The following is a 21,175-nucleotide window of genomic DNA, read 5'->3' as shown; positions in this document are numbered from 1 at the left end:
TACACACACACACACACAACTGTAAAGTGGAGCCAAGAAGCCAGGACTCGGTGTCCCAGTCTCTCACTAACATTGCTTGAGTGCTATGTGCAAGCTCCCTCCCCACGGCTTCACTTGCCCAGCTATGACCCTTCATGGACTGATGGAATACTGCTTCATCAGAGACTCAGGGAAGTTGTACATGCCCCAGCCCCCCTCCAGTCCACTGCTTTGGAAGCCCCCTGGCGTCCGAGGGATCTGATAGCTCCTCTTGTTCTGCAGGACCAGGGTCACTGTTCCCAGGCCCAGTTCCTTCTATCTGCCCTTGGGGGTCTAAGCTGCCCTTAGCTTAGACTCTCCCACTCCCCTCCCTAGGCCCCTGTCTTGCCTGGATCTCAGGAGCCAGTAGCCTAGCCCCTGCTCCCTGCTGCCCCAGTATGATTGGTAGAATGACAGTCTCCCAAAGAAAACTGACCCCAGTGTTTGCCATTACGTAATTCTCCATGGCAAAATAAACCTTGTGGATGTGGTGACAGATTCTAAGGTGGGATGACCCCCGTGGACCCGATGTAATCCTTAAAGAGCAGGGTAGGTGGCTCACAGTGAGAGTCTTGAAGACGCCCTGTGCCAGCTCTAGAGGAAGGGGCTACTAGCCAAGGAGTGTAGGCTGCCATCAGAAAACCAACAACCCCCAACCCTCCAGCAGGGGTGCTGCCCTGTTAGTCCAGGGCATGTTAGTCCAGGGCGACCCACTCAGGCTTCTGGCTCCCAGGATCTGCATTGTTCTAAGTCGCATAATGCACCGTAGTTTGCTGCAGTAGCACTGAGAAACCAGTCAGTGACCAGCCCACCTGCCAACCTGCGCCTTGGCAAGCAGATCATGTCCCTTCCTCCTCAGGTGCTCTGGGTCTCCCCTGGTGGCGGCTGCCTGCCCAGGGAAGATCTTCCAGCCAGATTTCCCCAAGCCCCTCGGAAAGAAACCGGAGGATGTGATGCAGTGTCCCAGGGGCAGTGGCAGCGGTCTGGAACAGGCCCTGGAGTGAGCATCAAAGCCTGTCACAGTGTGGGAAAGACCCTGTCTGTGTGGTCAGGGCTGGCGGGAGGCCTGAGGAGGAGCTCAGGCAGATAGGGAAAGGGCGGTGGGAGGCAGTGCCCATGTGAGCTTGCAAGTGACATCCCAGCCAGCACCGCCATGACAGCCTTTCCCACAACCAGGGGTGGGGGTGGGAGAGTGGATGAGACAGGACCTTAAATAAGGACTCACAGCCAGGAACTGGTGAGGCTCTGCTGGAACCCAGGTCTCCCAACTCCTGCTGAAGATCTTCAAGTTCCCTGCTACTGCAGGAGGTTTCTGGGAGCACCCCTAACCTGGCTGGGGCTCACTTAGCTCACAGCCCGGCAGCAGGGCAGCTTTCCTATGCCTCTGTCCATCCAGAACACTCCAGAGGCCCTGGTGGCTGAGAAGTGGAGGAGGGGATGGGATCAATTTCCATGGTAGTGGCCAGAGGGAGCAAGTCATCGACTCCAACAGGCTCCTCCTTCCCAGGGGACCCAGGGCCCCCATCTCAGGACCTGCCAGCAAGGCGCCAGGCCGCCCGGGCATATTTCCCAGTAAATGCACCAGAGCTGCGGGCCTTTCTGGGAAACATGGGTTCCCCTTCCCCGCCCCGCCAGTCATCCCTGCCAACTCTCTGCTCGGTGGGACTTGGTTGGGCCAACATATGGCCTGGGAGCCAGGGCACCTGGGGCTACAGCCCATATTTGAGCCATAGGGCCTTGGCAAAGCTCTGCAGGTTCTGGGTTTGCTTGCTTTTCTCAATGTTGGAGCCAGGAAATGCTCACCTCCCTGGAGGGTCAGCTGGGAGAGTCAGGGACGCCTTGGGCATGAGTTCCCTACCCTAGGAAACAGGTAAGCTGGCTCTGGATGGGCGTCATAGGGCTGAAGAAGTGACGCTAGGCAGAGGGCCTTGTCACCTGCCTCCAAGGTCCTACAACAGCTCTGCTCCACACTTTCTGCCATGCTGATGCACCTGCAGGAGGCACCCACTGCAATTCACAGCCTTGTCCACTCTGGGGGCTTTGTCACTCCGTGTCCACCACCTTGAGGCCTGGGGTCCGGGTCCTTGCCAAACTCTTAAGGTCATAGCAGAAACTGACCACCCATACAGTGGCCCAGGTCCAAGCCACGTGGGTGCCTCTCGTCTCCTGACTGGCTCTACTGCAGGCCACCTCCACACAGAAGAACTGTGACCACCTGTGTCTGCTGGGGTCACTGTTCTCCCCAGACTCCCAACATGGTCTGCCCTGTCACTGTGAGTGGACTGCTAAGCCCTACTGGTCTATAGCTCTTCCTCACCCTAACTCACCTTTCCATCCCTCACCTTGGGCAGCAGCTGTGCAATTCTGCTTAACTCTAATGCCTCCAGGCCTTCCTGCATGCGGCCTCTCTGCTCTGAACACCCTTCCCCGACATACAGTCACTTGTTTCACTTTCTCACCTCCTCCTCCTCCAACAGGCCCTCCAGATCTCCTGATCCAGGATGGCATTCCCTCCCTATCCTCTACTGCCTGGTAGTGCACAAGTTTTCTCCAAGACACAGACACACACACACACACACACACACACACATACACGTCTCCAGTTGGACGGGGCTCCCAGCCAGCCTGGAAGCTCCCCAAAGGCAGGTCTTGGCTAAGCTGGCTGCTGTATCTCAGAAGAAGGCCACCAGGTGTTTGGAGGAACACATAACCCTCGCCCCGTCCCCCCAGGGCTGCCCAAGGCTATGGAGCAATTCTCACAACACTTGCTCCATTCTGTTCTTACTTCCTCCACCCCCCCCCCCCCCCCCCCCGTCCCTGCTCATTCCATGCCCTCCACCAGAAGCCCTCTCTCGCCTTCTGGTTTTGAAGGTCCAGCTCAGGCCAAATCTCCTCTGGGAAGCCTCCTGTGCCAGGTCACAGGCAGATTCCTTAACATCCACAGCTCTTAGAGTTTGCTTCTAGAGTCCACACTCTGAATGCCCCAGCTGCCAGGCTGCCTGGGGGTGTGCCTCCACCCCAGTGCAGGACTGCACATGTGTAGCCTGAGGGATGGCGGATGGGAGGGTGGGAAGCAGAAGGGGCAGGGTCTTACCCTGGGAGAGGGGGCTGGGGACAGGATTAACAGCAGCCACCCAAACCCAGCTGGTCCAGGAAACGTGGAGTTAAAGAATGTCAGACTGAGCCCCCACCCATCTCTCAACTCCATTCTAGGCTGGGGTGGGCTCCTCCCTTGACTGGCACCTCCTGAACAGCCCAGAGCCAGGGAGAAGCAGTGGTGTGTGTGTGTGTGTGTTGAGGTGTGACAGAAGAAAGGGACAGCCTTACTGCCTGTCCTCCCCCATCCCACCCTCCTTCTGCTGGCTGACAAGACATTTAATTACAGACATTCAGTACCACTCAGAATCCCAAATGTCCTGATAGCCTCAACCCCTCCCTGTCCCCACCTCCCAGCTAGTTTCCATGGCAGAAAAAAAAAAAAAATCACAGCAAAAGTCAAGGAGCGGAAGCAATGAAACACCCAATCCCATTGGGCTCTCAGCCACAGCAGTGTGCAGACTAGGCCTTCTGCTGCCAGGTGGCAAGCGGCTGGCCGAGCAGCTGCCAAGACCAAGGCCAGGGTTCTGGTGCTGGGGCCTGGCTCTGTGAAGCCTGTACCGTGTGACTCAGACCCAGTACTCTGCCTCTCTGAATTCTTCCTGAGCTGGCGGGGAGTGGGGAGATCCACAGAGGAGCCCAGGCTGAGGAGGTTGTGCAGCAGCAGATACCCTCTCCTGTCCCCCACTTTGTGTCCCCCAATCAGGTGGCTGGCCAATCCCATCAAGGAGCAGAGGTGCCACACCCGACCCTCACTGGGCTCTGTCCCCTTGGAGATTAGCATGCTGGGTTCAGGGTCTGCAAGTATCAGCAGGAGACCCACAGCTTTCACATTCCAGCTGCACCTGGCATACAGTAAGCACTTAATACACGTCATTGTCATGTTCTTCCGATGCTTCCCAATGTCTGAGACACAAGTCCCCTCCTGTTTCTGAGCCACAGGTGTTGCATGTGTCATGTAGGTAGCAGAGCATCTGACAGCAGGAGGCTGGTCTACAAGATGGTACTCCAGGCTGGGGAGGGGAAGCCCTGGTGGCAGAAGTTGCTGGTGTCTGTGGGCCTCAGAGTAAGCAGTGAAAGGTGGGAGGAGAAGGGCTGGGGGCCGAGAGACAGCTCTGTCTCCTCACCTCCCAGCCCCCTGGCAAGCAGGTGAGCACAAGAACCAAGACCCCCAGAGCTGCCCTGTACACTCCCTGTGGTCCCTGGCAGTAGAGCCAGAGCTGTGGTGTAATAGGTTAAGTTGCTACCTGAAGTGCTGCATTCCATATGGGCGCCAGTTCAGGCTTGGATGCTCTACTTCTTTTTTTTTTTTTTTTTTTTAAGATTTATTTATTTTTATTACAAAGTCAGATATACAGAGAGAAGGAGAGACAGAGAGGAAGATCTTCCATCCGATGATTCACTCCCCAAGGGAGCCGCAAAAGTCGGTACTGTGTCGATATGAAGCCGGGAACCAGGAACCTCTTCCAGGTCTCCCACGCGAGTGCAGGGTCCCAAAGCTTTGGGCCGTCCTCGACTGCTTTCCCAGGCCACAAGCAGGGAGCTGGATGGGAAGTGGAGCTGCTGGGATTAGAACTGGCACCCATATGGGATCCCGGCGCATTCAAGGAGAGGACTTTAGCCGCTGGGCCACGCCACCGGGGCCCGGCTGCTCTACTTCTAACCCAGCCTCTTACCAATGCACTTGGGAAAGCAGTGGATGACGGCCCAAGTGCTTGAGCCCGTCACCTATGTGGGAAATCCAGATGAAGCTCCCGACTCCTGGTTTTGGCCTGGTCTGGCCCCAGCTGTTGCAGACATTTGGGGAGTGCATCAGAGGATGGAAACTCTATATCTCTCCCTTGTCTCTTTCTTCCTGTGTCTCTCTGTAACTCTGCCTTTCAAATAAGTAAAATAAATCTAAAAAAAAAAAAAAGTAAACGCAAGACCAGGCAGCCTTGTCTCCCACTACACAGCTGGAAATGACTGGAGTTCAGAGCCCTTGTCCCTCCAAAGTGGACGCAGCTCCATGTGGGAGGTGAACATGGGCTCTGGGCTGGCAGAAGCTCTGGTGTGACTCCTTACAGCCTACGGCCCGTTTAGGCATCCCCAGGGCAGCCCAGGCCTCTCCTGACAGCCCTGACAGCGTTCACTGGTTCCTGCCTCACAAGGGACATGTGACAACCCGTGGCTTCCCCTCTTGCCCTGTAGCCCCCGGCCCACTAACCCCCAGTTCCACCCACGGCCCAGGCAGCACGACTGCAGCCTCCACCCAACATGAGAGCACACTGTCTCTTTTAGTAGGCCGGCAGGAGTGGGTGGACAGCTGCTCCCCATCATGCTGGAGCTAGAAGGCAGGAGATAGCAGGAAGGACACGGGCAAGCAGATGGGAGGACTTTCATGCTCAAGGAGGCGGGGTGGGGAAAGCCAGCACCCAGACCTGGAAGCTCTTCTGATTTGCCTGTGGTCCCAGCTCTGTGCTCAAAACCCGGCAGGGGAGGCAGGCAGCAGGGTGGCCGGCAGCCTTCTCCTTCTCTCCTGTCCTCACCACCCTCCACTCTACAAGAGGCTGCCAACCAAGGACCTCCATCCCACGTGCCTTACAGAAGAAAAAAGTGAAGCCCAGGTCAGGGATGTGACAGATCTTGGGGCTGCGGATGTGACTCCTAACCTGTTCTTCTAACTGGAAACTCAACAGCTCTCTCTCCTGAGGCCAGGAATGGGTGATACCATGTTGGGCCTGGAGAAGTGGGAGCCACTGCAGTGGGAGGAGCACGGGAGGCCTAGGGCTGGGAGGAGCCCAGCTGTGTAGATCCGCTCCGCCCGCCCCCCCGCCCCCCGCCACCATCGTGGTCCCCAGGGGCAGGTGAGGGGCTGTGAAGGGAGGCTAAGGCAGGAGCCAGTTCTGCACAAACCCTCACCTCTTTTCTGGGTCTCAGTGCCTCCCCCTGCGGAGTACTCTGGCTCCCTCCTGCCTTCCCCAGTCCCCAAAGTGGAGCATTCCAGAATCCTTTCCACAAAAAAGGACAGAATTCCTGGCTGGAGTACCCCTTGCTCGCCCCTTTCCTCCCTTATCTCGTGGAGCCGGAACTGGCCGTGTAGTTTGGGGGCATGAAGTTGCCTTAACAGGCTCTCAAAAGACACTTCCAAACTCCGCCTCCACCCACTCTTCTTGCTGCTGCTCCTCTGTGAGAACCGGGCCGCCACTGCTGGGCCTCCCGAGCAAGGAGCAGGCAAACAAAGAGAGGGCGTTCAGAGGTGCTGGGAGAGTACTGGGAACAGGCAGTGACCAAGTTAGTCCTGGGGGTAGACTTTCCAGGCTCCACACACTCCAGGAACACAGCGGATCTGAGCTTAGCCCTGAACCCAGGTTCTAGAGTCCAACCCAGACGCAGGTCACTCACCACCTAGAACCTGTCTGAACCCACAGTCCAGGGCTCTAAGGGTGAGAAGAAGGCAGCGGGAGTCTTGGGCACACTTGAACCCCTGCCTGGGCCACGGTCTGGCCACTGGCAGCTCAACATCTCACAGTCACCAGTTAGGAAAGGCAAGCAGTGAATCCCCACCAAACACCGAGGCACCCTGCCCATGGGCGGGTCCCCTCTCCTCCTCCACTCTTGCCCGAGCAGCCCCATCTAGAAGCTCTTTAATGGCTAGAGTCTCTGGTTGAATTCAGGTCCCCAAGAGTAGACATCCCTGCCCCAAAATCTGCACAGGCACCGCTGTATGCACACAGTACACTCTTGATAAAACACACTTGGAGATTAAGTCACAAGGAAAGACCAATGTCACCCAGCAAAGGCCACCAGAGGGGTTAAACCACGGAGCCCTCTCTGCCACCTTATCAAATAACACCTTGTACCTCTCCAGTTCTCCCAGGCCCAGGAGCAAGACCTACAATCTGACACGCCATAGAAAAGTCACCCAAGAAAGGGCAAACTCATTCCAACTATGCAGCCCAAGCCAAAACACCCTCCAGGCTCTGGCCAACAGGGTGTGAAGGCTCAGAGAAGGGCTGTACCTGTCCTGGGTACTGCTGTCCTCATTTACCCCTCTCCCCTATACAATCACTCCCAAGGAGTACATCACACAGGACACACAGGAGTAGACAGGAACCTGCCCCACGAACCTTCCTAATGCCACTAGACACCTGCAGATAAGCGCTCTCAAGCACGGCACCTGCCCAAGGAGGACACACAAAGGCTTCAGCTGTGGGCAGTGCCCATGGCTGGCAGAGGACTTACCACCTGCGGCTTGTTGCAGCACTTGCTGGCTGGGGTAGCCTCCTCTGGAGCCCGGGCCACCTCAGGGGGCTTGGCCTCACTAGGGGGCAGTGTAGCCGGAGTCAGGCAGGGTGTTTCCACAGGCACAGACATAGGGGTGGCAGCGGCAGCAGGGCCAGCCCCTGAGGGGTGGGTCAACCCATATTGCTTGGTGACGTCCTCAAGCGAGGGTACCTGTGATGCGGAGTGGGCTCGGCCGGGGAAGCCCACGGGCTCTGGCACAGCCACGGGGGGACTGGCAGCAGCTGGCAGCTCTGGCACCATGATTGGTGTGAAGGTGGCAGGCACGCTGGCATGGCGCACATGTTTGGAGGAGGGCTGTGGTGGACAGAGCCCACCTGTCTGGTTCTGAGTGCGTTCCTCAGCTCCCAGCTCCTGGTGACTACTCCGGGCTGGACGCTTCTTGCAGCCCCGGCGGATGAGCCGCGGGGACAGGACGTGGGCCAGCTTGGAGTCTAGGTGGAAGTCAGGGTGGGTGGTAGGAGACGCAGGTGGGGCCTCAGGGAGGATCCTCTCAGACTGTGCCCGGCCCCTGGCAGCACTGGACTCCTCTGGCTCTGCCCGTTGCTCTGCCAGGATGGGCTCACTGATGGATGGAGGCAACACAGGCTCAACTTCCCGGATGGGTTCCCCTCCAGGGCCCTCGAATCCAGGACCGGCCAGCAACCCCCGGCGGCTGGGGTCACTGAGAGATTTCTTCTTAGGGGCCTTGCCGGGGGCCTTGCTGTCTGCCACACATGCTAAGACCCCAGGACCCTGAACAATGCTCTGGATCACCTCGCGATACCCCTTGCTCTCTTCGCTGCCCACAGACCAGTCACTGTGGCTGCTGGTTAAGCCCTCATCCACAGTTGGGGTGGCTGGGAGTCCCGTCTTGGGGCCCAGGGAGCCTAGCAGGTTGCTGTCCACGGAGAACCCCAAGGGCTCCTCGGAGGCAGTGGTTCGGTGGCGCTGTGGAATTGGGTCACTCAGGGACCTGTGGGCTTCACCAGTCTCTCCATTGCTCAGCTCAGCACCCCCGGGGCCTGAAGGTGGGCCTTTGCGTCTCCGGCGAAGGGCACCTGGCGTCGGAGGGGTCTCAGATGACACCAGAGCCCAGCCGCTCAGACTGTCCTCAGGTCCGGGGGTGCCACCACCACCACCACCGTGGTGGTTCATCTGGGGTGAGGAGGAAAGTGGCTGCCACACGCCAGAGGCACTCAGGCTGCAAAAGGCTGCAACAGGAGGCTCCGGATCAGTTCCAATGCCTTCATCCAGCAGGCTGGACTCAGGGCCCAAGAGTTCCTCCTGGGACCGCCGGCCTTGGGTCACGTCCCCTGCCCAGGCAGAACCATCGCTTACATCATCCTGCTGGGCGCCCATGCGCTGGATCTTCTCAAAAACTTGTCGGGCCTCCTGCACATACTGATCCTGGACCACGAGGGGCAGCGGGTCTTCCTCGGCTCCAGGGCCGGCCAGCAGGAGTTCTGAGGAGCTGGGCTTCAGGGTGCTGGGGTGGGTTGGGCGACGGACTGTGGGCTTCTCTGAGCAGGTGAAGGACTTTGCCCTCCTCAAGGTGGCTGTCAGGTCTTTGAGCGTGGGGCGGGGGCAGGGGGAGGACCTGCCCGGGGTGGGCCCAGGCCTGAGGTGTTCTGCCTGGCCTGCCGCAGGTGGTGAGTCTCTGTCATCGGACAGCGGGCTGCTCCCGGGACCCCTATGAGCTTTGCGGACTCTCAGCTCGGAAAGGTCGGCGCGCAGGAAGCTTAGCAGTGTCAGAGTCTCCGAGGCGATGTCTGGATTGGACAGAGACTTCCGCTGGCGGTTCTTCTCCAGCTCCAGCGCTCCTTCCCGCAGGGCCCTGCAAGGGCCCACAGGCGCCTTGGGGCGGCTTCGAGCCTGGGGCCGCAGCAGGAGCCCATCTCCCGCTCCAAAGCTGGGTGAGCGATACACAGCAGTCCGGCCAGACCACAAATCGTCATCCTTGAGAGTTTCGGTGCTGGAGTAGCGGCTGCTCCCGCGAGAGCCTGCGGGGCTGGCCAGGTATGCAGGGAAGCTCACCTTGGCCACACGGAAAGCTCCTCCCACGCTGTCCAAGGTAGGCCTCAATCCCTCCTGGGTGCCGGGAATGCAGGGTGGTGAGCCGGTTCCCCACTCACAGGTGCTGGGAGATGTTGAGGGCTCAGGGCTTCTGGCTCCCCTGGCAGTGTCCATGCTGTCCAGAGTTAACCCTTCGCCACCCGGCCTGCAGTCCTGACCCAGTAGGGAGCTTCCAAGCCTGGGCCCCAGCCTCTGTCTCTGGAGGTGGCCTCCATCACCATCTTGGTCCTCATCGCTGCCCGAGGAGTGGCCGCCAAGGAAGGCCGGACTCTGTGCCCCAGGCCGCGGCAGCCGGCCCTCCTCTTCCTCTTCGCTGGAGCTGGCAGCCCGGCTGCGGCTGACAGCATAGGAGGCGATGGAGGAGGAGGAGGAGGAGCAGGAGGCCCTGGCCCCGGCCTGCGGTTGGGAGAAGCTATGCCAAGAATGTAAACCATCCGCCGGACGCTGCACCCGCTCCTGCTGCTGCTGCTGCTGTTGCTGCTGCCGCCGCCACCGCCTCTCCTCCGTCCCCGGTCCGGGCAGCGGCCGCGCTGAACGCAAGCCCGCCAAGGGGAAGCACGTCCGAGGCGGCGGCGTCGGGGGCTGCCGGGGCTCACGAACTGAGGGCTCCCAGGCGGGACCGTCGGGACTGGGCGTCCCCCGGGCCTCAGCATCCGCGCTGGGCCGCCTGGAGCCAGGGCCTCCGAACAGCTTGCGCATCTCAGTGACGCTGGGCCAGGCCCCGCGCGCGGCGCCCTCGGTCGCTTCCTCCGCGGCCCCGGGGGAGATGCACCCGTCCCGGGTCCCAGCAGCAGCAGCGTCGTCGTCCAGTCGCGGCGCGTCGAAGCGCCGGGAGAGCTGGCGCACCGAGGGCGAGAGGCTGCGGAGCGGGCGCGGCTGCGCGGGGGCGGCCGGGGGCCCCGACGCCAGCTTGGACACGCGCCGGGAGGGCTGGCCCGGGATGGTCGCCGCCGGCCGACACGAGGCACGGCGCCGCAGCCCGGGGGTGTCCGCGTCCCCCTCCCTCGGCCCGGGCCCGCCGCTCCAGCGCTCCAGCAGCTTGAAAGAGACGCTGCGGTACAGCTGGGGCCGGGGCGCGCCGTCCGCCATGGTGGCGCGCACACTGGGGGGGGGGGGGGGGGGGCTGGCCGGCCTGGGGAGCCAAGGCCAACCCCCCCTGCGCTCCGGCTCCTAAGGAACGCAACGGCCCGCGCAGTCCCAAGGCCGGGTCCTGGCCCTGGCGCCCGGGGCGGGAGCTCGCAGACCCGAGCCGAGCAGAGGCTGTCGCAGCTCAAGTTTCTGCGGCCGCAGGCCGGGTGGCCCCTCCGGTCTCAGGGCCGCCCCTCGGGCCAGGCCCCCGCCCTGGTCGCAGCGGCCCGGGACATCGCGACGGGGCCTTGGCGAGGTCCCGACGCTCCGTTCCTCCGCTCCGCGTCCGCTCAGTGGCCAGCCAGGGTCTCCCCCGCGAGCGGGCTCCGGCTCCCGCTCCCTCCCCCCTAGGCTGCTCGCCCTTCTACGCTCCCCTTTTGTTGCAAATAAACTTTGTGGCGGAGAGAAGGGGGCGGAGGGCGGGGCCTCGCGCCCCAGAGGAGAGGGGGGTGGGCTGCGGGCTCGCGCGCCGCCGTGGGGGAACGGGGAGGAGCGGGAGGCGGGACGAGCCGCGGGACGAGGCCCCCTCCGAGCGCCCTCCCGGGAGCACCTGGAATCGGGCTGCCCCTCCGCCCCCAGGGACCGGGCCAGGCACCCGCAAGCCCTGAGCGCGATGCTCCGAGTTCGCGCCGAAGGGGGATTCGACGTGGCCGGCGGGGACCCCGGCGTCCCGAGCACACAGACACCCAGGTACGCACCGGAGCACTCCGGGGGCGGGGATCGACAAGCCCTCCAGCCCCGCCCACCACCCAGGCCCCGCCCACTCCGGCCCCGCCCCCTCTCCGAAGCTGCTCCGCCCTCTATTACCTTCAGGCCCCGCCCCCGCTCAGCGGCGACTGCGGCCAGCCCTGCCTCTCCGGCCCCGCCCCGCCCCGCGGCGGCTTCGACCACTCCCCCTCCGTCCCGGCCCCGCCCACTCCCCTCCAGCTCACCCTGGCTCTCCGGCCCTGCCCCCCGCCCACTCCCCCGTCGTCCCGCCCGCGCCGGCCCCGCCCACTCCCCCGTCGTCCCGCCCGCCCATCTCCCTGAGACTTACCAGCGCTGAGCGCGGCTGGACCAGCGGTTCCAACAGCCCCACCCAGCGGCCATGCCCACCCCGCCCAGCGGCCACGCCCCCATCGGCACCGCCGTCTGGGCGGTACCTCTCGACGCCCCGCCCCTCTCCCCGCCTCTTCGTTCCCTAGCACTCGGGGGTGCGTGGTTCTTACGCCCCCTACCGGCCGTCTTCCCCAAACCCAAGGAGCCATGGATTCATAAAGCGGTGAACATTCAAAAACCGAGTTAGGAAGGCTCCGCTTTTGTTTCCTCTTAACCTTTCCAAAAAGACAGGGCCTCACACACAAAGGGAGCTCGACTTCTCACTGCCACACTCACACTCTTCCTCCTAGTGAAGGAGCAAGTCTTTCCTCTTGCTTGCCCCAGGCACACCTTGAGCTCACTTCTCTCCTGCCTCTACCACTGGCCAGTCCCACACTATTCTGGAAACCGAAGTGTCACATCCTTCTCCACCCTCTCTTCCCTCTGTCAGATCCCATTCATGTCCCTGGACCTAGCTCAAAATGAAAGACATCTGGGGCTTCATTGTAGAGTAGCTGGTTAAGCCTCCACCTGTGACACCAGCATCCCATATGAGTTCTGATTCAAGTCCCAGCTGTTCCATTTCTCAGCCAGCTCATGGGAAAGCAGCTCAAGATGGCCCAAATATTTGAGTCATGTGGGAGACCCGGAAAAAAATCCTGGCTCCCAGCTTTGGCTGTGTTGGCCTTTTGGGAAGTGAACCATCAGATCTCTCTCTCCCTCCTTCTGTTTCTCCTCCTTTCTCTGTAGTTCTGCCTTTAAAAAATTAAAATGCAAGATTTTCTTTTTTAAATATATTTATTTATTTTATTGGAAAGGCAGATTTACAGAGAGAAAGATATTCCAACTGCTGGTTCACTTGGCCAGAGCTGAACCCATCCAGAGCCATGAGCTAGGAGCTTCTTCCAGGTCTCCCACACTGGTGCAGGGTCCCAAGGCTTTGGGCCATCTCTTTGCTTTCCCAGGCCACAAACAGGGAGCTGGATGAGAGATAGAGCAGCCCGGACATGAACAGGCACCCATATGGGATCTTTGCTTGGAAGTGAAGGATTAGCCAGTTGAACTCTCACGCTGGGCCCAAAACCAGAGTTTTCCATGTGAATGAATGACAATTTATGGAAGGCCTATGATATACAGACAGTATTATTCTGTTGGTTGTACTTCATCCTTGATCTGTCCTTGGAAGTAGGACCCTTTTCTTTAGATCATGATGGAGAAGCCGCTTGGACCAGTGTCATGGTCAGGAAATGGCTGATTTGAAGGTTGTCCAACACTACCCTCCTGCAGACAGAACTCCCCGGTCCCAGGTTCTGACCAAGAAGGCCCATGTCTTCTTTGATGCCTCAGCAGCCTCTTCCTCCTTCCTCCCCCAGAATAAGGATACCTGAGTCTGACCCCAGCCCCCTTTGGAATGACTCCTGCAACCTTCACTCAGCAAGGCCTCATAGTGAGGATGGCCCAGTCATCCCAGCCCCAGCGGAGAGTGGGTGTAGAAGGAGGGCAGGGGTCATCTGACTGCCCAGTAAGAGAGGGTACGGTCAGTCAGCCACCCTGGCCTGCCTGCTGCTCACGTAGCCCACCCCCACTCAGGAGGGGAGCCTACTTTGGACCCTCAAGCAGCCCCTGGGATGGTGGGAAAACTGCAGGGAGAAAGCACCTCCCTGGGTAGAGCCCGCCCCCTCAAGCCCCCCATGGTCTCTCCCTCCATCCTGGACCGGTCTGGTGCCTCTGACCTGCCGTGCGGTGTGGCCTTGGGTGTCTATGGGCCACAGCTGTCTACTCTGGTTTCCCAGGGGCACTCTCTCTGGCCTTGCCTTGCCTTGTGTGTTCCTCACCCCCAGGGGTCACAGCCTCCCCAGTAATCACAGCTAGGGGCACCTGTGTTAGCTCCTGCACACCCTGCCATGGTCCACCTTCCCATCACTTCCAGGACAGAGGTCCTGACCCCTTATCCAGGACACAGAGGAGAGGAGGCTCAGGTCTCTGGGCTGCAGGGATTCTGTACTTGACCTTGAGATAGGCTGGGGGGTGGGGTGGGGAGCTTAGGCTCAGGGATTCCATTAGTGGGGAGGGAACATGTTCAAGGTTCTCGGCTGGGCCTCTGCCCAATCTGAGTGGCTGGGCTGCTGTCAGTGCCCAAAGACTAAAGACTGCTCGCACAATAGCCTCTTTCCCTAAGCCACTGGAAGGGGCCCCGGAACACTGGGCCATGAAGGAAAGAGAGGAACACTGCACTGAGAGTTGGAAACCAGCACCCCTGACCCCTGAGATCTGCCAGATAACCCTCTGCAGATCACCCCCTTTCCTTTGGGCCCAGGCCCCTTACTGTAGGATAGGGAATGAAAACAGTACACCCCTGCCGCACCATCCCCCCATCTACTGCATGGGTTGTGAGCCCGGGAGATCAGAGCTGGCCCTTAGGGAGACTCCAGGTGAGAAGGTTTCAGTGGTTATGGTCATGGTCAGTGGTGGGCATGGGAGAACTCATGGGGACAAAGATGCCAAGTGAGGCACCCTATGAAGTGGCGAGCTCCAAGTAGGGCTGCCACCTCCATTTCCAAAGCCTGATAACAACTATCAGGAATTATCCCTTTTCCCGTAGAACAAGACCTCAAGCGAACAGTTTTGCTCATCCCCTTTTGTCCACATGCATTTGCATCAGTTATTTAATTAACGCTCACCAAAACAACCAAGAGCTTTGCAACGACCTCCGTCTCACCAGAGTTCTGTGCGTTCCATGAGAGCTGTTGTCTCCAAGCCTGGGTTCTCCATTCCCTTGCTTCTTATCTGGATTTGTTGCATGTGCACCTTCTTTCAAACTGGATCTTTTCATTTTGTTGCATGTGAGCATTGCTCTTTCTGGCTGCCTGAGAGTCCCATGTGTGAACACTGCCCAGTGTGTAGACCCACGGTCCTGGGGGTGGACCTTGAGTGTTAACCAGGTGTTCACTAAGCATCGTATGTGATTCCAGGTATTCGTGGCCTGTGGTCCTTACCCCAGTCACCTCCTGGCTTCCATCCGAGGTTCATCATGTCAGAACAGAGTCCTGCTGGCCTCAGTGTTGTGGTGCAGCAGCTTAAGCAGCTGCTTGGGACACCAGTATGCCATATCAGACAGCCTGAGTTCAAGTTCTCCATGTGCTTCTCATCCGGTTTCCTGCTCAGCTAGGCGCTCAAGCAGGGAAGCCAATCGCCTGAGCCATGGCCTCCTGAATGCACACAGGCAGGAAGCTGGAGCCAGGAGCCACAGCTGGGAGTAAAACCTGGGCATTCCCATGTAGGACACGTTCAACTCAGATTAAACACTCATTCTGATTTTCCCTTCTTATAAGAACAGATGGGGCTGGTGGCTCATGGTTTATAAGTCTGGAAAACTATCACAAACTTGTTTTTTTCTTAAATAATTGAGACCAGGAGTGAAGAACTCCAAGAAGGTTTCCTATGTGGGTTGCAGGGGCCCTGCTGCTTGCTTGCATCACCACCTACTATTTTCTGGGGTGCACATTGGCAGGAAGCTGGCACTGTAGACAGAGCAGGGACTGAAGCCCCAGCACTCAGATACAGGGTGCAGTTGTCATGAGCTGTGGCTTGCCCTGTGCACCAAGTGCCCACCTCTTTCAGAATGAAGTGGTGATGAAGGGGGCAGACAGAGGAGAGGTGGAGCTGGGACCCCTGGCCTTGAACACCCCTGCCCCACCAGTGGACTTCCCATACCCTGCAGCCCCTTGGGTTTCACTGACATGCGCTGTTGCTGGGGCAGCCTCGGTCTGGGATTGTGCCTGAGTGCCTTCCACCACCCGTGGCTGCCCGCCCTCTGGCTCAAGTCCCACCTCTTCCCAGAAGTACCCCGGCTCCTCCTCCCCTAAGTTCACGCAGCCTGGACAATTGGTCTGCCTGGCTGACCCAGTGCTCCTCCTAGCCCCTACCCGTCTGCCCCAGGGCAGGGCCCAGTTCTGCACCACAGGGCTTCCCCATGCCCCACCCTGCTGTGCTCTCACTCTGCCACCTGGCTCAGATGCTCCCAACCCCCAACCCCCTGCAAAGTCTTTCCTGATACTCTGGGTGGGGCCCTGCGCCCTCCCCCCCCCCGCCCCCGCACAGTCCTGACATCATGGGGCTGGGGTCTGTACCTTCAGTAGATCAGAGTTTGTGTGGGCCAGAGCTGGGACTGGTTCTTCCAGGGCCCTTGGATCACCCCAGGCCTGAGTGTGAAGCACCCTTGGGGGAGGGTTTGCTAAATGCACAGAACTTGCAATCACCCTCCAAACCCAGCCCAGGCGCCCCTTCTCTGAGGTTCTCACTTCACTTTGCGACCCCAGGCCAGCAGCATATGTCTGATCCCAGGATGCATCGCACTGTAGCTTGGTAAGCTTTTTAACACTGTTTCCCTGGCTCTCTATGGCCCTTTGTAATGTGTCAAGGGCCCCTCCTGTCTGCCTCTGTGTTTACAGGGCCTGCCCTAGAGAAAGAGGGTTCAATAATTAGTTACTGGTGAGCCCCAAGGGGTCTGTGATAGAGCCCACTCTGTGCCCCACTGATTTGCTACAGGGCTTGGGGTTTCTGGAAGGCAGCCTAGACACAGTACCACACATGATGGGTGTCCAGGATGTCCCCTCTGTTGCGTCCTGCCCTAGTGGACGCCACGGCCGTGCCTCTGCCACTCAACTGTGAGTTTCTGGATTAGCTCCTTTGGCCGCTGGCGGAACTTCTTCTGGGTGAAGTAGAAGAGGATGGGGTCTAGCACACTATTGGCGCTGGCCAAGGGCCGCGTGGCCTTGTAGGCAGCAGCAAAGGCCTCCAGCACAGGGCAGGGCATGCTCGGTGTGGAGCGCACCGCCAGGTAGGCTGTCTTAGTGACATGGAAAGGCAAGAAGCTGATAACAAAGACAGCTGCCACCACCATAGCCATTCGGGCCGCCTTGCTTCTTCGCTCCCGGGCCACAGGCCCTGTGGAGTCATCTTGGCGGCACAGGCGGTGGGCCAGGCGACAGTAACAGGCCAGCAGGGCGGCAAAGGGCAGTAGGAAGCCAATGACTGTGAGGGCCATGCCATAGGGCAGGTAGTGGGTGGCCAGGATGGGTGGGCTCAGGTCGTAGCAGACAGTACGGTTCCTCTGGATGCCCGTGGCGGCAAAGACGGCTGTGGGCAGGCACTGGGCCATCACGACCAACCACACAGCACCACACACCAGCCAGGCAGCCCGGCGGCCCCCGCGCTTGTGCCAGGGGGCCAGGGGGTGGCAAATGCCCAGGTAGCGCTGGAAGCTGATGCAGGTGAGGAAGAGGATGCTGCCGTGCAGGTTGGCGTAGAAGAGGAAACGCACGAGGCGGCAGGCCAGGTCGCCGAAGGGCCAGTGATCACCTTGGGCGTAGTTGTAGATGAGCAGGGGCAGGGAGCAGGCGTACAGCAAGTCGGCCAGGGCCAGGTTGAGGGTGTACACGGCTGTGCGGGTCAGTGCCCGGCGGGACATGCAGATCTGGGCGATCACGCACGCATTCAGCGGCAGGCCTGCGGCCAGCACTGCTGAGTACACCAGTGGCAGCAGCAGCCGCTTGAAGTCTTCCTGGTAGACGCAGGTGGTGGGCGGCAAGCCCGGAAGCTGCACTGTGCTGTTGTCCCACGCCATGGCTGCCTGCTGGCTTCTATGTGGGCAGAGGCTGAGGAAACAGACAAGGCACGTCAGTGACCTCCCTGGCTGCCCTGCCCAGTGGGCACTATCCCTCTCTGGGCAGGGACCCACCCAGCCACCTTGGAGCAAGGAGGGCTCTGGCTGTGTCCTCCCCAACACTCCCCACCCCAGGAGACCTCTGTAGCCCCTTCTTCCTGGAGTCATTCCATCTAGTAAAGCTCGAGCCCAGGGGAAGTCCCACTCATTGTCTTTCTGTTCCGTTCCTTGTCTTTTAAGCCTTCAAACAAACTTCCATTCAACCTACAAAACCCTGGTCCAACATCTCCCCTATCGGCAGAGGGTGACAGACTTGGGGCTGAACCCCAACTCCATGACGTCCTGCCCTTTCTGCCATTGTCCTCCGTTGGAGAGACGAGAACAGATGGGCCCCTCCCCGGGGCAGTTAGAAACGCAGCACCACACTAGGTAGGTCTGCCTTGGGCTGCAGAGGTGGCCCTGATGGCTGTCTGGCCCTCAGCACTGGGAACCTCCTGATGATAAAAAAAAATCCGGGTCAGGTGTCTCGCAGCATCTTAGGGAACACAAGGCACCTACTTGGGAAGTCCACGCACCATGTACTTCCTGAGAAGGGCATGCATCTCTTCCATCCAAGCTCCACCTTCCAAGGCCATGGGCCGTGTTTGCACCGCCGCTGTCTTGTTACCTGCAAAAGCAGGCAGGGAACTGACTTGGGAGTTCCTCCAGGTACCGAACCTGGTCTAGCAGAGCCATGACTCTACTGCGCTCCCTGGTGTCCTGAGTGAGAACAGCATCTGTGAAGGCGAACGGGTGAGGGGCAAGCAGCCCTGCAGGCAGGGGAGAGGGAGGGAGGCAGGACGCCGGTCAGGGAATGTCTCATCTTCACGGAGTTTTGCAAATAGAATCAGCAGAGGAGGTTCCTGTCCTGAGTCTGGGTTGGAATGTTGTATTTCCTATTTAAATGCTGTACAATCCAGGGCCTGTTGCATACCTCTTTCAGGCTTGAGTCCTCATCAGTAAAATGTGACATGGGTCTGGCATTCAGTAGGTGCTGAATAAACACCATACCGTCGCATACTACAGCTTCTCTCCCCTCTCATCCATTCGGGGCGGGGGAAGTGGCAACATAAATGCTGGAAGGGGGCTGTTTCTGATGGGTTCAGTCTGACTGCTGGATGTTTGCCTCTAGCTGTCATCCCCACATTATTGGTGAGAGTTTACAACTCAGTCCTCTGGAACCCATACAGCCGAGTCTCTGGAGTGGCAAATCTCATCTTTCTCGCTCCTTGTTTTATAGATGGGAAGAATCAAGGCTCAAAGAAGACCTAGAAAGCCGTACGGCTGCACTCAAAGGGTGATACAGGGCCAAGGCTGAACGTAGGATCTGTGTGGCTTTGTGCCTTGGGTTATCCAAGTGTCTAGTTGTATATTACTGCACCTGTTACATGAGGTTCTTCTGTGGGGATCAGTGCAAGTTGCCTTTCCTGTAAACATACCTGCTGATGGGCCTGGCACCATAGCCTAGAGGCTAAAGTCCTTGCCTTGCATGCACTGGGATCCCATATGGGTGCCAGTTCACGTCCGGCTGCTCCAATTTCCTTCTAGCTCCCTGTTTGTGGCCTGAGAAAGCAGTCAAGGACAGCCCAAAGCCTTGGGACCCTGCATCCACATGGGAGACCCAGAAGAAGCTCCTGGCTTCAGATTGGCGCAGCTCAGGCCATTGTGACTACTTGGGGAGTGAATCAGCAGACAGAAGATTTTTCTCTCTGTCTCTCTTCTCTCTGTAAATCTGACTTTCCAATAAAAATAAATAAATCTTAAAAAAAAAAGAAACCTGCTGAATATGGAGGAGAAAGTGGGTTGGAGGGTTATGTTCCTAGGCCTCCTTTTGGGTGCCCTGTGGCCTCCCGGCTTAGGACAGCATCTGCATCAGGTGGCACCCCATGGCCTGCTCTCCCTCCTGTTCTGAGTGAGGCCAGGCCCACGGTGATGCCCTCGCCTCCGCTGTCTCAGAAGGACAGGGCTGCAGCAGGGGCTCCATTAGCCCCCTGGGCATGCTCCCAGAGCAGGGCCGGAAAAGGCCAGCTTGCTAGTCGCTGCTGTCTTAACTCACACTGTCTGCCAAGGTCCTGGAAGGCCCTGAGCTGTTCTCTTTTCTGGGGGAAAAGGGGGGCTGGCCCCCAAGAAGGGCTCACATGGCTCCTGACACAGGGCAGCAGTGGCTGTTGGCTGTGCTGGTGCCCAGCTCTGTCATCTGTGCTGGTGCCCAGCTCCTGAGCCAGCTCAGACCCCAGCCTCTTCCTGGGCTGCAGCTGCTCTGCCCACCCAGGCTTTCTGGCTGGGTGCTCCCTCCTGGCATCCTGTGCCTACGGGACAGAGCCCAAAGCCCACTCCTGGCAACCCAGGACCGCTGGTCCCACCATCGCCACCACAGCCAGGACAGCTGCTGCTGTCCCCGCCCTAAATGTCCACCTCGCTCTCTGCTCCCCAAGTTGGCGTCCCCCAGCTCTGTAAGCTCCCTGAGGCTAGTGCTGGTCCCAACCTGCCCCCCGCCAACCCTGCCACATGTCCACTGATGTTGACACTCACATGTAGCCGTGTCGCCGTGTCCCTGTGTGTAATGGGGCAAAGGGAAGCTCAGCTTGTGGTCCTCGCTGTCAGCTAGGCTACAACACCTCACCAGGCACTGGCTTCCTCTGCTTCCTGGCAGGGCTGTCTCTGACTGAAATAGCCCCCAGTTCCCCGCCTCCTGGCCACCCCTGACACCATGGCCTGGGCTGGCGGGAAGGTCGCCTTCCTGGAACCTGCCCCAGCCACAGCAGGGAGAGAGTGGGGGAAGCAGAGGCCATGGTCAAAGCTGTGGACTTAGCTCAGCCCTCTCTCAGTCTTCTCGTCTGTGCAATGGGTTGGTTAACAGCCAAAGCTGGGAGTATCCTTCACTTTCTCAGCCTGTCTCTCCTTCACCCTCATGAATTGCTGACCACCAGCCTTCCACATGTGACCCACAGGGTGTACATGCAGGCATCCTTCCCCCCAGCATGTCCCCTGTTCCACTGTTGTGTGCCATCAGCTCCTCCCTCCTTCTCACAGTTAGCAGGCACCGCCCCTTCCACACAGTAGGCCCGGTGCTCAGGAGGGATAGATGTGGGTGCTGGGAATGGAGGTGACATCCCTGGGGACCCTCCTGAGTAGAATCCTGAGTTCCCCCAAACCTCACCACCAGGAGGAGGTAAGGCAGCCTCGCAATCAAGGGAGAGTAGACTATGGGTCAGAATTGGCTATGTAGCCAGTCCTCTTCTAGGTCCTCCAGATGACCTCCTGTAGCCACTTCCGCCAGGGAGGGTGTTTGAATCAAGAATGGGAGCAGCTTGGAGGGACCTTGCTAGGGCTGGAGGTCTATATCAGCTGCTGATGCCTGCACAGTTGTCTTCCTGCACTGAGGACCTGTAGCCATGAGATGGCACCAGTGGACACCCCAGGACTGAGCCCAGCTGGCGAAGGAGCAGGGCCCAGGGTGCACACAGCTCCTGTCTCCCTGCTGAGGCTGGGCTAGGCACCCTCAAGGGCCAGAATCTCAGACCCCACTCCTGCTGACCCACTCCTCCAGACTTCATCCCTCTCACCCATCTCAAGTCCATGTCATGGACCCTCACCTGTTCAGTGTGGCCACAGCACCAGGCTGAACTGTGTGGTCTTGCAAGCCAGCAGCCCTGGAGTACTGCCCTAACCTCATGCATCCTCTTCCCAGTGGGTGCACTGGGTGCACTGGGGACAAACCTGCCAAACACCCTCACCTGCACGGCAAGTGTCAGTTAAAACGGCATCCCGGGATGAGCCCGCCGCAGAGGCGATTCAGGCTGGAAGAAGGGC

The 21,175-nt window shown here is 59.3% G+C and overlaps 2 protein-coding genes across 2 annotated transcripts in view; both read right to left on the bottom strand.

Annotated features, from left to right (window-relative positions):
* The window catches only part of ARHGEF17 (Rho guanine nucleotide exchange factor 17), a 56,025-nt gene extending 45,483 nt beyond the window's left edge, over positions 1–10,542 (bottom strand). Inside the window, exon 1 of the mRNA XM_004589908.2 lies at positions 7,339–10,542. Coding sequence (XP_004589965.2) covers positions 7,339–10,542 — 3,204 coding nt within the window. The remainder of the gene's footprint in view (positions 1–7,338) is intronic.
* A 5,710-nt stretch (positions 10,543–16,252) lies between these two features.
* On the bottom strand, positions 16,253–18,027 carry P2RY6 (pyrimidinergic receptor P2Y6). The gene is made up of 2 exons (XM_004590046.2): positions 17,899–18,027; positions 16,253–17,315 (listed from the first exon to the last, which is right to left on the bottom strand). Exons 1-2 carry the CDS (start codon positions 17,919–17,921, stop codon positions 16,289–16,291), a joined length of 1,050 nt encoding a protein of 349 aa, XP_004590103.2. The 5' UTR covers positions 17,922–18,027; the 3' UTR covers positions 16,253–16,288.
* Positions 18,028–21,175: the final 3,148 nt, after the last annotated feature.

Source organism: Ochotona princeps, chromosome 4 (genome assembly GCF_030435755.1).
Source record: "Ochotona princeps isolate mOchPri1 chromosome 4, mOchPri1.hap1, whole genome shotgun sequence".
NCBI classification, from domain to species: Eukaryota; Metazoa; Chordata; class Mammalia; order Lagomorpha; family Ochotonidae; genus Ochotona; species Ochotona princeps.
Note: the sequence above shows the minus strand (reverse complement) of the source record. Positions and strands in the feature narration are given on the sequence as shown.